The 15397-nt window shown below is 40.7% G+C and overlaps 1 protein-coding gene across 23 annotated transcripts in view; it reads right to left on the reverse strand.

Annotated features, from left to right (window-relative positions):
• The window catches only part of PATJ (PATJ crumbs cell polarity complex component), a 452303-nt gene that overhangs the window by 157771 nt on the left and 279135 nt on the right, over positions 1-15397 (reverse strand). For all 23 annotated transcript variants that reach the window (XR_016237308.1, XM_089337289.1, XM_070078398.2 and 20 more), the window contains exon 28: positions 14663-14859. Coding sequence is in view for 22 of the 23 variants with exons in the window: in XM_089337289.1 (XP_089193415.1) it covers positions 14663-14859 (197 nt within the window). In the remaining variant the exon portion in view is untranslated. The remainder of the gene's footprint in view (positions 1-14662; positions 14860-15397) is intronic.

Consider the following 15397-nt stretch of genomic DNA (forward strand, 5'->3'; position numbering starts at 1 on the left):
CTTTAGAAGTCTTTAATGAGATTTGTTTCAATAAAATTAATTATTCAAAAATAGCATGATGAGACATTTTCAACTACTCTTAATTTTCCGCAGTTCAACTGAACATGAATGTAAATTTATGCGAACAGCAGCTCAATTAAATCTATTCAGAAAACTTACAAAATTGGAAATAAAAGTTAATTAATTTAAGCTAGGATTAGAAATGTTAATTATACAAAAATTAAAATTTAGACCAAGTAACAGATTCACTTGAGGTTTGAACACCATGTTGTAATGTATTACATTCAACAATAGCCTGCCTGTGCTTTTATTAATGTACGAGTTACTATGAAAAATGATAATTATTGAAGAATTGAATTAATTGATAATTATTGAAGAATGTATTGTAGTGGTATGAGTCCCTTCTGGAACCTCAAAATCCCAGACTGCATCTGGGTCTCAGGAAATGATGGCTCTTTCTGCTCCTTCACCATGTGGCAGGATGACCAACTCAAGAAAATTCATGTAACATGAATGGCTGATAAAGTAAGAAGGACTCTAAGATTTCATTATTTTCAAATATCTTCTAAACGTCCATTTCAAAACATTAGAATCTATAGATTAACTTTTTTATTTAATAAATTTTTATTGAACATACTATACATGCCCAACAAAATGATCAAATCCTAACTGTTTATTGTGAATAATTTTATGTGTTAACTCTGATCAAACAATTTCACCTTTAAGAACATACCCTATTAAAGATTACGAATTCAGTCATCAAAATGTCTATCACGCTATAATAGACAAAAAGTGAAAAAGCTATATATTTGCCAACAAAAGATTTAGCATATGCATTGTCATGTCAATAGATAAAAAATGATATTGTTAAAGGAGGCAATGGAGGGTGATAGGGATCTAGCTCAGTGTCACAGAATGATAACACTGAGTGAAAAAATAACAACTATCATGGAATCTAGTGAATGGCTTGCATGTGGTCTTTCTCCTGAAGATTCCTGTGTTAAAAGCCTGGTCTCCAGTGTGGTGGTGTTGAGGTGGTGGGCTTGGTGAGGAGCCCTCAGGCAATTAGGAATGCTGCCTTCAGAAGGGATTAACTTAGTTCTTATGGGTTCTGAGTTGGTTATCTTGAGAGAGTTGTTACAGAAAACACAAGCCTGGCCTCTCCTCCAGATCTGGCTTCCTGTGACCTCTCCCACTCGCACCTGTTCCTATCACAATGTGAACCATAAGGTGATACAATCAGGAAGGGGCTCTCCCAAGAACCCATAGAGAAATAGAGAAAGTCTCTAAAGCTGTGAGCTAAGTAAACCCTTTTCTTTGTAAGCACCCAGCCTTGGGAATTTTATTATAGCAACAGAAAATGAGCTAATATACCAATTTATTTATCATATTATTTTCACATATGTAAACATTTAGATGGGTTTTAAAAAAAGTTCTGTATCTCTACTAAATATCATGTAAGATGCATCTCTAACTCGTGGTGAGATTTAAGTTGATTTTCAGTTTGTTTTTCTTGTCAGTGTTTTACAACTATAATAATAGCACTTTAATAAACACAACACATAGGATACACATAAGATACATGTGCCTTAAATACATTCCTTATGTTACATGAATCAGTAAAGGCATGCATACTTATCTAATTATACAGGAGAAATGGGGGAATTTGACTGATAGAGCTACAGCCAGAATTTATTGCCAAATCTTGAGTCCAATTTTGTTTTGTTAATAATTAGAAAATATTTGCCGAGGGGTGTTATGATATGAAAATGGTTTGTCCCCTCTGAAACCCATGCTGGAGTTAAATCCCCATTGTGAGGGAGTGAGGGTGGAGACTTAACACAACTATGTTACCTAGAGGTGGGGCTTTGGGAGAGGACTAGGATTAGACAAAGTCATCGGCGGAGCTCCCACGAGGGAAAGCGATCAGAAGAGATGCTCATGAGTGCTCCCTGTTTCTTGCTGTGTGATGTCCTGTGCAGCCAGCAAGAAGGCCATCACCAGATGAGGCACCTTAACCTTGGGCCTCTAGAACCATGACCCAGATAAGCCTATTTTCTTTCAAACTTAGTCTGTGGTATTGTGTCATTAGCAACAAAAAAACAGATTCATCTGGTTGGGGAAAAAAAAAAGCCATGGCAAATAATTCATTTTTGATCCTATGAAATATTTTTCTAATTTACAGAGTTACAAAGTAAAAGCCCCAGACCAAGAATCAGTCTAACAAAAGAGTACTGGATAAGTGATATGCTCATCCATTTATTCACTTACTCAACAATCACAGCACAAGTGACGAGGATATAGGAATCTTCATTACCAATATCACCATAGCTATCAGATACTGAACATTTAGTACGTTTTAGATACTGGATTCTCTGAAAGCTACGTTGTAGGAATTACTTTATTAAGTCAGATATGGTCCTTGCCCTCAAGCACCTGTTACTCTCAAGTGACACAAATCTTGGAAGCACATAATTGCACTGCCATAGGATGGATGTAGACACAAAGCAAGAAGTAATCATCACTTCTTGGAGGTAGTAAGTTGGTCTTAAAAAGAGGTGTAAACAGAAGCTTAGCAGGCATGAGGGAAGAGAGTGAAGGAAGGACACAGGACTTGGGAAAAGCATATGAAAAGATATGCAGGTATGAGACTAATGGCCTCTTTCTAGGAACCACGGTTCTTCAGTGTCTTTTGGGGCTGGTGAAGGAAACAGAATAGAATAACAGGTAACAGAGGCAGCCAGGAATTGTTCAAAGATTTCCATCTTTGTGGACTAGCTTTCCTTTCCAGAAATCTTGAGGCCCTAGCCCTCATAAAAAAGATGCTTTCCAAACCACTGCTTCTGTTTTTGTAGCTGGGAGAACTGAATGGAGGAAAGGGGTCTCACAGTTAGGAATGGAACGGGGAAGAGGACAAAAACTCATGTGAAAACACAACTTCACGATAATGAACAAAAATTTCTGAATGTACACTCACATTGGTTTTGTTCTCAAAGAAGGCAAAATGCTATACATCAAGCAGCAAGTCCTGAAACCTTGGCAGAGAGCAGGTGTCAAGGACTAAGTTCAGTGGACGTAGTGCTGAAGCAAGGTCTCCCACAACCTCAGGGTACTTTGTTCCTTATGTAGGATGGTGTTCCCACAGGGTCACAATCATTTAGAAGGCTGGGCATGAGAGATCTGCTCTCAAACAAAACAAATTAAAGTGAAATACCTTCTAAAGGCAGAGTGATAGTAATATATAGTTCACATCTTTCTAAATCTGATATATTGGGAAAAGAGTAAGATACTGTTGTGAATTCTAAACCCTGACACAGGAAAAACATTGACTTCAAGAGAGTGAACAGAAAAATGTTTATGTGTTGCTTTGACTTGTAGTGTTCCATGGAAGGTACTCTGAGAGTATTAGGTTGGCTCTCTTGAAAAAACGAGGTAGGTGTCTCCAGATGATTTTGTCGTATCTTCATGGCATAGGAAGACACGAGTAAATGAAGGCAGAATATATTTCACCTCCTACTGTAAAATTGCAGAGGGTTTAGGTTTTCTTAGGAGATTGATGCATTATAGGTATTAATACAGATACTAATTAGTATTAATGATATTGTTAACCACATAAGTAACAGGACATGAGTGAATAGTGACCTATAATTCCTTCTTCCAAGAACACCAGTATATGCTTCATCAAAATTTCTTCCAAACCAGTAACTTCACCTTAATGTTTGCTCTTTTCACATAAAGGCCTGCTTTGATTAGAACTCCACCCCAATTTTCTGTTACTAGAATTTTTTCTCTTGCCTTCAAAATATTTCACTTGTTCCTTCTACATACCAAAGTCCCTAACTCCACTCCTTCCAACTCGTTTCTCTATTTTCTTTGTTTATCATCAATCCTATTAGTGAATCAGAATTACATCATATACACTTAACAGCTTTAATAGCATATCTCCTATCAAGGCCAGTTCTCCCACCCTACTCAATATGACAGATGAGCTGCTCCTGGACTTTCCTACTGAGGAAACTGAGTCTCATAAACTCAATGATTCATAAAAGGGTTCTAGGTAAGGTTAGTGGCAGGGCCAGAATCAAACTCAACTTTCCTGACTCCAAAGCTTCTAGCAGGTACAAGGTCTCTGGAATGAGTAACAAGAATGGGACTCCTCCTACTTACTTTCTTTTTTTCTCTTTCCCTCCTTCCCTCCCTTCCTTTTTTCCCTCCCTCCCTTCATTTATTTGAAAGGCAGAGTTATAGAAAAGGGAAAGTAAGGTCATGGCCAAAGGCCAGGGCTGGGCCAGGCCAAAGCAAGGCGCTCAGAACTCCATCTGGGTCCCCTACATGGATGCATGGACCCAAACACTTGGGCCAACTTGCATATTAATAGGGATCTAGATGGGAAGTAGAACAACCAGGACTTGAACTGGCTCCCATGTGGGATGCTGGCTTTGCAGGTGGCTGCTTAACCTGTTGCACCACGCACCACCTCCTTCCTCCTTCCTACTTCTCTCAATACTCATCATAATCACCCATCCCATTCCTCAGACCTCACTCCCATGCAAAAGAAAATCTCCCAGCACTCAATTCTCATTCTGGTCTATATACAGTAGTAAAGGGAAAAGAAAAATCCAATGCAAGTGTCAACTTTAAAAAAAGTGCCTTGGGGTAGGCATTTGGCACAGAGCTTAAGATACCACTTGGGATGCCCGCATCCCATATGGGAGTGCCTGCATTTGAGTCCAGCAGTGCTTCCAATTACGGCTTCCTACCAATGTACATCATGGGAGGTTGCAGGTGATGGATCAAGCACTTGGGTCCCTGCCACCCACACAGAAAATCTATACTGAGGTTTTGTCACCCAGGAATCTGGGGAGGGAACCAGCAGATGGGAGGTCTCCGTCTATCTGTCCCTCTGTCTCTATCTTTACCTCTCAAATCAATAAAACTGCCTCACAAAGAATAGCACTATTTTAAAATTTCCTTATTTGCATATGTATGGTAAGAAGGATCTTCAAAAAGTTCATGGAAAATATGTGTTATGAAAAAGCTACATAGAGCTTTAAATTATTTTTTGCACCAAAATAAACTTATCTTTTAATTTCATCTGTCCATAAACTTTTTGAAGTCCCTCTGCATATATGTGAACAGCTTTCTTCAACTAAAAAAAAAAGTGTACCCAAAAAGTTGGCTAAGGCCTGATAACTTCAGTGTTTCCTAGCTTCATGGGGTAGCGGCGGTGGTAGAGTCTTTTATATGTTGTTAATGGGAGAGACATTTCTGTTGTGCAAATAAAGCAAAATCCAGAAATAAATTATGTGTCGAGGCTGACTTAAGAAAACCCTTCTTAGTAACTCAAAGAGCATCCTTTTCCAGGCTGCATTTCCAGTATATGAAAGGGTTTGGAAGGCAGCGGGCAAGGCACTGCAGGGTCAGAGGCTGCAGAACTGCCCCAGGGGTTGTGGCAGTCAGGCAAGAACTGCTGGAAGCAGAGAAAGGGGATCTGGAGAGACAATGGCAGACACCAGGCCTTCCCAGAGGCCTGCTTCTGCCCAGTGCAACTTATGTGTAGTTCCTCAGTAACCTCAGCTTCTTCAATTATCTTCATTTTTACTTTCTGTTTTCATGGCACTTCCTCTCTGGGATTTTAAGATAATTTAGTTCCCTGGAGAGATCCTGCAGTAAGCTTTTGTGAGAGCAGTAATGAGGACTGCAGTAAAAAAAAATTAACTGTCACTCCTCCAAGATGAGAGTATGAATGCAGATATTTGGCCTACATTCTTCAGCAATGTAAAGACAATGAAGTACAACTAAATAATTCAGAACTTCCCCCTAACAAGCAAGAGTCAGAAACACAATGGAAGCAACAGAGCTCACATGCTGAATGAGGTCACCCAGTGTGAACGAGGTTTTAGAGAATAGCTTCGGCAGCCTGAGAAAAAAACCTTAACTCTAGGATGGAAAATGAAGGGGAATGTTGTTTAATTAAAGTTCAGAGAAGCTCTCTTACTGTGTAAGATCAGCCAAAAAAAAAAAAGTTATTTTGCTTCTTTGATTCTTAAAAGACAGGTATAATTATTTTACCAGTTACATTATTCTTTCAGCAAATTCAAAGTGGCATTAAAATATAAGAAGATAGGGAATAACATGGAATTACATAGTGAAAAAACTAATTGAGGTTTTTTTTTTTTTTTAAAGATTTATTTATTTACTTAAAAGGCAGAGTTACACAGAGAGAAGAAGAGACAAAGGGATAGAGAGAGAGAGAGAGAGAGAGAGAGATCTTCCATCAGTTGGTTCACTCCCCAAATGGCCACAATGTCTGGGGATGGGTCAGGCCAAAGCCAGGCGCCTGGAACTTCATTCGGGTCTCCCATGTGGGTGCAGCGGCCCAAGTACTTGGTCCATCTTCTGCTGCTTTCTCAGGCACATTAGTAGGGAGCTGGACTGGAAGCAGAGCAGCTGGGACTTGAATGGGCACCCATATGAGATGCTGGCATTGCAGGCAATTACTTACATGTATTTCAGATATTTTAAAGCAGCATTGGATTAACTGCATTAATCTAAATTCACCAAAACTCCAAAATGATAAGAAATTTAATTATTAATGTTCAGAGTCATTACTGGTCCAGTACTAAGTAAGTACATTTTAAACTAATGCTTCATGCGTTAACTTTTTTAATGAAAACAGGGGCATAGTGGGTAAAGCCATTGCCTGCAGCTTTGGCATCCCGCATGGGCACTAGTTCGAGTCCTGGAAGCTCCACTTCTGATCCAGCTCCCTGCTAATGGCCTCAGAAAAGCAGCAGAGGATGGCCCAGGTGCATAGTCTGTTGCTCTCCACATGGGAGACATGGAAGAAGCTCCTGGCTCCGGCCTGGCCTGGCCGTGGCCATTGTGGCAAATCTGGAGAGTGAGCCAGTGGATGGAAGACCTCTCTCTTGCACCTGTCCCTCCTTCTGTTTCTCTCTCCCACTCTCTCTCTCTCTCCACCTCTCTCTATAACTCTTGGAAAGAAAAGACAGCAAGAACAAATGAACAAACGAATGAACTATATTCATTTATTTTATAGTCAAAGTTAGAAAGGTCTTAGAAAACAATCACACCGCCATGAAGTGCTAGCAAAGAATTTACATATTATTTCTTTAAAAAAATTTTTTTTTTTGACGGGCAGAGTGGGCAGTGAGAGAGAGACAGAGAGAAAGGTCTTCCTTTGCCGTTGGTTCACCCCCGCAATGGCCGCTGCGGCCAGCGTGCTGCGGCGGGTGCACTGCGCTGATCTGAAGCCAGGAGCCAGGTGCTTCTCCTGGTCTCCCATGTGGGTGCAGGGCCCAAGCACTTGGGCCATCCTCCACTGCCCTCCCGGGCCACAGCAGAGAGCTGGACTGGAAGAAGAGCAACCAGGACAGAATCCGGTGCCCCGACCAGGACTAGAACCCGGTGTGCTGGAGCCACAGGCGGAGGATTAGCCTATTGAACCGCGGCGCCAGCCTACATATTATTTCTATGCCTTTCCTGTTCGTGCTTCCAGAATTTTGGCATTATCAATTATAATTGTGGAATGTTGAACTTACAATTTTTTTTTTTTTTTTTTTTTGGACAGGCAGAGTGGACAGTGAGAGAGAGAAACAGAGAGAAAGGTCTTCCTTTTGCCGTTGGTTCACCCTCCAATGGCCACTGAGGCTGGCGCACCGCACTGATCCAAAGGCAGGAGCCAGGTGCTTTATCCTGGTCTCCCATGGGGTGCAGGGCCCAAGCACTTGGACCATCCTCCACTGCACTCCCGGGCCACAGCAGAGAGCTGGCCTGGAAGAGGGGCAACCGGGACAGAATCCGGCGCCCCGACTGGGACTAGAACCCGGTGTGCTGGCGCCGTAAGGCGGAGGATTAGCCTAATGAGCCGCGGTGCTGGCCTGAACTTACAATTTTTAAAATATTTTTCTGATAGACCTTTTATTTAAGGAATACAAATTTCATACATTTCATAATTACAACTTTAGGAACACGGTGACTCTTCCTACTGTACCCATCCTCCCACCCACTCTCCCAGCCCTCTTCCTCCTCCCTCTCCTATTGAACTCATAATTTTAATGCTTAAGTCATCATTCCTATCCATCAACAGATGAACAGTTAAATAAAATATGATACAGATTCACTCAATGAATTATTTACCCATAAAAAGGAATAGAATATGGACGGACCTTGAAAACGTGCTGTTAAGTGAGAGAACCCAGACACAAAAGGCCATTCTGCAGCATTCCATTTATGTGGAATGTTGAAAATAGGCAAATCCACGAGACAGAAAATGCAACAGTGATTTCCATGAGTTCGAAGACGGGGAAATTGAAAGTACTACTAACAGTCATGGGGTTTCTTTTTGGAGTGAGAGATGTGAAGAACTATAGCCTTGAAAGTCGGACAGGCTAGTGTTTACATGTTGATACTGCCTTTTCCAGTCCTAGCTTCCTTATCTGTAAAACGAATATTAAATGATACTTGTTTCACATAACCCTTTTAAAGTTTGAGAGAGAAGGGCCGGCCTGTGGTGCAGTAGGTTAAGCTGCCATCTGCGGCGCCTGCATCCCATATGGTTGCTGGTTCATATCCCGGGTGCTCCTCTTCAGATCCAGCTCTCTACCAATGGCCTAGGAAAGAAGTGAAGATGGCCCAAGTGCTTTGGCCCCTACACCCATGTGGGAGACCTGGAAGAAGCTCCTGGCTCCTGATCGGCCCAGTTCCACCTGTTGTAGCCACTTGGGGGAGTGAACCAGCAGATAAAAGACCTTTCTGTCTGTAACTTTGCCTCTTAAATAAATACATATTTTCAAAAAAAGTTGAGAGAGAAATTTCATGTAAAGAATTCAGGATTGCTTGGCAAATACGAAATACTTGGCATAGACTCAATTCCCAATACAATTCCCAGAACCCCTGTCCTGTTTTCCTCTTAATGAGCAAGTCTTCTGTAAACCAATCTAGATACAACACAAATCATTACTCAGGGATCATGGTTAGCAAGATTCACATAGCCCTTGGTTACAATGCTGTAAGGACCGGGGACTGTGCTTTGTGCTTGCTGCTGCCCACTCAGACATTCTCCTGGTGACTTTTAGCACTGTGAACTGGGTTGCAGATTATTTTAATAGTTACAGAATGGGGTGACTTTGGCTTTGCATTTGGGAAAGTCATATTCAAGATCTTATAATATTTATTTTTGTCAGTTTTGATTATTCCATTTTCCATAGCATTATTGAAATATAACTGACATTTAGAAAATCACATATTTAAAAAGTTGATATGTTTTGACACCTGTGAAACCACTGTCACAATCAAAATTTGATGAATCAATTCTTGCATTTTTAGTTATTAGGAAAACATCTCTATTAATAAAACTGCAGGAAAATAATTTTCTTGTAATTTTACAATCCTTTGCTTTTTTTTTTTTCCTTTTTAGTTACTGCAGGTACCACCTACTTTCTCCAACCCGAAGTGCCCAGGAGCCAGACAAGACACAGCTCCCCATGCTAGTCCAGTCAATTGTACACTCCCTGTGCCACCCACTCTGTTCCTTCTGGCTGCATCAGTAACCTGACAAATCACTCCAATTCCCTGCACAGCACTATTAACTCTCTCTTCCCACACTTGCGCTGTAGGGAGGATTATAAATAAATCCTGTATTCAGCTGACAGTACTGTGCCCAGGCCTCCACTTTTTCTGTGACTAATTGCTTCGGGAAAGCCAATACTCCAGTGCAACTCTCATTCCAGTCTACATGGTAATTATATGCTAATGCCTTTTGAAATAAATTCGGGAACCTCCATGTCAGCATCAAAGTGAAAGGTACAGAAGCTGAGATCTAATCACATTGTCTTTGGGGGCTTAATGTAAAACTTTTATACAGGAACCGGGCCAGCGATCAACTCGCTGACTGCTCTGCCATCGTAACAACACAATCGCATAGCAGCAAAACTGCTTGCGGAGGTTCTGTCAAAAACCAGTCCCAGACAGGGTTCTTGTAGAGAAGCAGTGTTTCTGACTTAAAAGAAGCCACGGCACATATCTGACCTCTCTCTTTTCTCTTTCTTGTATATTTTAAGGGTTTTAAATGAATAAGATCACCAAAAGCAAAAGGAGGCTGTGAGCAAAGTAACAGTGAAAAATAATCCTAGCAAATGGTGGCTTGTAAAAGTAATCAAGACATGGATAATTCTGCTTCAGTTGAGGATAGAGATCACTAATATAAACACATCTTGTGTATAAAGTAGATACAGATGATTTGCTGTCACCTAGAATTACAGTTAGTCCAAAAGCTCATTTGCAAATGTTTCCTGCATAATACAGGATTTCCAAAATTTACCTCTTCCACTATCCGAAGAACAGCTATTGCAAATACTGATTTTTAGCTTTCCTAGTACTCACTGTTAAATCCATTTCCTAATCTCAACTTAAAAGCACATTGCATTTGATATACTATATACAAATTCTTCACATATGATAGAGAAATTACTGAATTTTTTTGTGTGTGCTATAAAAAGAAGCCAGGGAAATGTTTCCCGCATGAATTTATTCTCTTGTCATTTCTGATCTAAGGCAAAAAAAAAAAAATCACAGGAGAAGATGGGTTGAAACTATTAAGAGTCTGAATGTGCTTCCTTCCAGCTCTTCAGGATGCCGCCTGGAGCTATTAAGGAGTAAAGTGACTTCACTTTTCGGATATGCATTCAGAGTCAAAAGTGTATATGTAGTAACAAACTAAAAAGAGCTGCAATACAAAAAGCCACACAAAATACTATTTTATGAAACATATCAGCTGAAATGTATTCAGGTATTACTATGTGCTAGGTATTATGGCAAAACATGACATTTTTTCTTTCATTAATTTCCAAAACACTCTACCACGTTGATGCTGCACAACCACTATACTGTAAGCAAGTACTATGTATTTTGTTTAGAACGAGTACTATGTATTTTGTTAGCCAATGGGGAATCCACAACTTGTTCATACAGTTCTGCCATAGAACAGATGAACATTAATATATTTGCTGAATTAATTATTTCCACTTGAAAAGCACATAGCTGAGGCTTATGGAAGATAAATGACTAGCCAAGATAAAAGTGACAGCAGAATCTGTGTTTCAACATTTTATGTTGTCATTTTTTGAAAAAGATTTTTTATTTATTTGAAAGGTAGAGTTACAGAAAGAAGGAGAGACAGAGAGAACCAGCAACTGGTTCACTCCCCAAACAGCTGCAATGGCGAGGACTGGGCCAAAGCTAGGAGCATGGAACTCCATGTGGGTCTCACACAGGGTGTGGCAGGGGCCCAAGTATTTGGGCCATTTTCTGCTGCTTTCCCAGGAGCATTAGCAAGAACCTGGATTGGAAGCAGAACAGCCAAGAATGAAATGAGTGCCCGATGGGATGCTGGTATTGCAGCCTGCAGCTTAATCCACAGAAGTCTGGAATTTTCAGCTCCATCTCCTGGAGACTGAGTTAGTAATCAGTCATACTTTTGTGTTTCAGGCCTCATAAAAATCTCTCTGAACTATGGTGTCTGTTCAGTTTCTGGACTGCTAAACACGTGGAGGTGCCTGTAAGGCAGCGTAAACAGAGATGGCATGGACACTCCATGTCTAGTTCTCACATCCTGCCCTGTATATCTTATCTATTAGGATATTCTTCTGCATCCTTTGTAATGTTCTAATAATAAGTAGGTACACAAAAGTAAAGTGTTTCTCTGAGTACTGTGAACTGCTCAGGCAAATCAACTGAATTAGAGCAGGGGTCATGGGAACCTGTAATTTATAGCCAGTCAGATCAGAAGTACAGATCATATCCTGGGACTTGTGATTGGCATCTGAAGTGGCAGGAAGGCAGTCTCATGGGACTGAACCCTTAACCTGTGGGATCTGACACTATCTCTAAGGAGATGGTCTCAGAATTGAAATGAATTTTAGGCTGGTGCCATGGCTCACTAGGCTAATCCTCCGCCTGTGGCACCAGCACACCAGGTTCTAGTCCCGGACGAGGTGCCGGATTCTGTCCCGGTTGCTCCTCTTCCAGGCCAGCTCTCTACTGTGGCCCGGGAAGACAGTGGAGGATGGCCAGGTCCTTGGGCCCTGCACCCGCATGGGAGACCAGGAGAAGCACCTGGCTCCTGGCTTCGGATCAGCGCGGTGTGCTGACCACAGCATGCTAGCCGCAGCGGCCACTGGGGGTTAAACCAATGGAAAAGGAAGACCTTTCTCTCTGTCTCTGTCTCTCACTGTCCACTCTGCCTGTCAAAAAAAAAAAAATGAATTTTAGGACATTCACTTGAGAATTTGCTTGCCTCGCACATCTTGTGTCAGTTGGTGTTGACCGTGTTAAGAGAGGAAAAATTATCTCTAATGCATGTACTATGCTAAGCCCCTTCTGACATGCAACTACTACCCAAAAGAACTGGGATAAGTTCAGGGAAGTTTTCCAGGTCCAGTGCTCATAGCCCCCTGCACAGTGTTAAGTTTTGTGTTTTGTCTGCAAAACACTCTCTTCAGACTCTGCAGCCACAGCTCATTTTTCACCAGTATCTCATAAAATGTCACACAGAGAAATGAAGTATCAGTGCTCCTGTTAGCCTAGACCCCATAGGACATTCCATATTGAGTCTTAATAAGGTAGAAAGGACAGAACTAGAATCTTCATGTTCCAAATTACAACTTTTCTAGCATTTCCATATATCACGCACAATAGGGATTCTGTGTTTAGGTATGTATAACTCAACAGAGTAACTTAATATCCACGATTCTCCAAAATCTAGACCATTCTCAATCAGGAATCTCATGGATCTAAACAAATGGGGCTTGTTAAAGAAGTGCATGAGGAACAGAGTACACGTCACCATGGGTCTGGCATCCTGGCAAGCCGGGGATCTTATCTACCCTTAGATATTGAGTTCTGTAATTTTAGGCATGTCACTTATCTCATTTTGTTTTCCATAGCTTGGAGATAATAACAGTATTTCCCATATGAGGCTCTAAAGAACATTGAATGCAAATGTGTACAGTACATAGGTACAGTGCTAGTAATAGCTCAGTAAATTGGCTCTTACAATCAACATTTTTATTACCTCTATCACTTTAGTCTTGTCTCCAAGGACGTCTGTAATTATCAGCCAAAGAAAATAAACTTGAAGCAATGAATTATATTGGTTAATACACACCATTATACCATATATTAGCTGTTACCATTATTATTACATATTTACTTTAGGTACTTGATGTATTCATTTCTTTTTGTGTGTGTCTCTTCCTAACAGATACACTAAAAAACTAAAACCAAAAACAGTTGATTCAGGGTGGGCCTTGTGACATAGTGGGTTAATCAGAATCTTGGGATGCCTGCATCTCATTCCAGAGTGCAGATTTGAGTTTCTAATAATGTACCTAGGATATAGCAGATGATGGCCTAAGTCCTTGGGTCTCTGCCATCCAAATGGGAGACCTACATTGAGTTCTGGGCTCCCAGTTTGGCCTGACGTGTTATGGAAATTTGGAGAGCAAATCAGTGTATGGAAGAGTGCTCACTTGCTCTCTTTCTTCCTTTCACAACAAATACATCTGAAAAAAGAGCTAAATGAATGAGTATATGAACAAACCTATAAATCTCACACTAAACTAAACCCAGAATAGAAGCCTTGACTTCAAGTTTAGAATGATCTTTTTTATTAATGAAATCTAAAGAGAAATTCTCAGAGGATCAGTCCTCCCTTTAGCTTCCATACTATTCCTAAAATAGGAACTTACGTGGCTTTAATCTGTATCACCAACTTGACAGACATTAACCATTCCTGACAACAAGTTCCCAGGCTTTCATTGGCTCCAAACTTGCCAAAAAACTAAACAGCAAAAACTATAGTAATAGTTATGCTCATTTAAAATGCAGAGAAAATTTTTATAAATAAGAATATTAGACTAATATTCAAATCATATCAGTCTTGAACCTTTTTGAATTGATAATAAAAATAAGCCCTATACTTTTAATGTGTTCCCATGAGATTTTCCATAAGGGCTCTCCAAACATTTTGGGAGATTGCTAAGTAGCCAACAGACAGCAGCACTTGAAAGGCCACCACAAAACACACCAAACACGGGAGTTAACGGAAAGGTTTGTTGTCAGGTGGCGGAAACCCGACAGGCTCGAGGGAAAGGGTGGAAGAGAGGGGTCAAGAGCAGGTAGGTGTGTGTGTGTGTGTGTGTATACGCACGTGCACACGTGGGAAACAGGTCCCGTTAGAGCCTTGTAGGCAGTAGGTAAGTGGGTGTTTGTGTGTGTGTGTGTGTGTGTGTGTGGAACTAATACTTGTGGTTGGGCCATTTGGTCACTTGACTCCTGGTAAGCCAGGCTCGGTCCTGGGGAGGCAGAACTTAGTGTACAGAGTGGAAGCTGGGCCAGAGCCTAAGTTCAGCTGGGCCAGAGCCTAGGATGGTGTTGGAAGCTTGAGATGGCGCTTTTAGATAAGATGGCACCATTTCCTAACAGCACTGATTTCTGTTCTTGCTATGGAAAAAGGGTTTAAACAGTTGAAGAAAATACCATTTGTGAATAGTTTTCCCTCTTTACTTCATCTTTTCATACATTGTGCCCTGCCCCCTTCTTTCTCTTTACTCAAAGAGAAATTAACCCATAGGCCTCTCACCTCTAACAGTTCATCTCCAATGCGCATCCGTCCATCAGTTGCAGCAGGTCCTTCTGGGTTAATTCCCACCACGAATATGCTCATGCGAGACCTGTCTTTATTACCAGCAAGGCTGAGTCCCAGTCCATTCTTATCCTTTTCAAGTTCAATAATATGCAGTTCTCCAGGCAGGTCTGCATATCTTTGCTTGATTTTTTCTATTTAAAAAGAAAGGTTAAAATAACTAAATGGAGCAATTCAATCTGTATTACAGAGATATCAGTATTTCCTGCTCCTTACTGTGATTTCTCTACAGTGATTCCACTAGAGAATGAAATAGGTCAGCATGGCCTTATGTATAGGTTATAGTTAAAACTTATTTTATTTCCACCAAGAAAGTGTAGCTCACCCAAAAATCCTGTCATTATTCTGAATCACACAGGCCCAGATTTTCTATGGAAGATTTTCTTACCTAAGAGAGTCAATACAATTTGGTGGAAACCACGGCCCCTACCCTCCCTACATCTCCCAAAACAAAGAATGTTTACAAGGCACCAGCTATGCATCAAGCAGGGTTTGGTCTTTGAGATAAAATGCTGAAAAAAAAAAATCACAGTTTCTCTACTTATGGTTCAGTAGGAAAGAAAATCAACAGTCAATTCTGAATAACTGCGTTTCTTTAAACTATACAAAGGTGACAATATCCATCCCATGGATGTTGGGAAAATATAAAACATATGTTAAATATAAATATAA

The sequence above is a fragment of the Oryctolagus cuniculus genome, chromosome 7 (genome assembly GCF_051225735.1).
Source record: "Oryctolagus cuniculus isolate XC-2025 breed Fujian yellow rabbit chromosome 7, ASM5122573v1, whole genome shotgun sequence".
NCBI lineage: Eukaryota > Metazoa > Chordata > Mammalia > Lagomorpha > Leporidae > Oryctolagus > Oryctolagus cuniculus.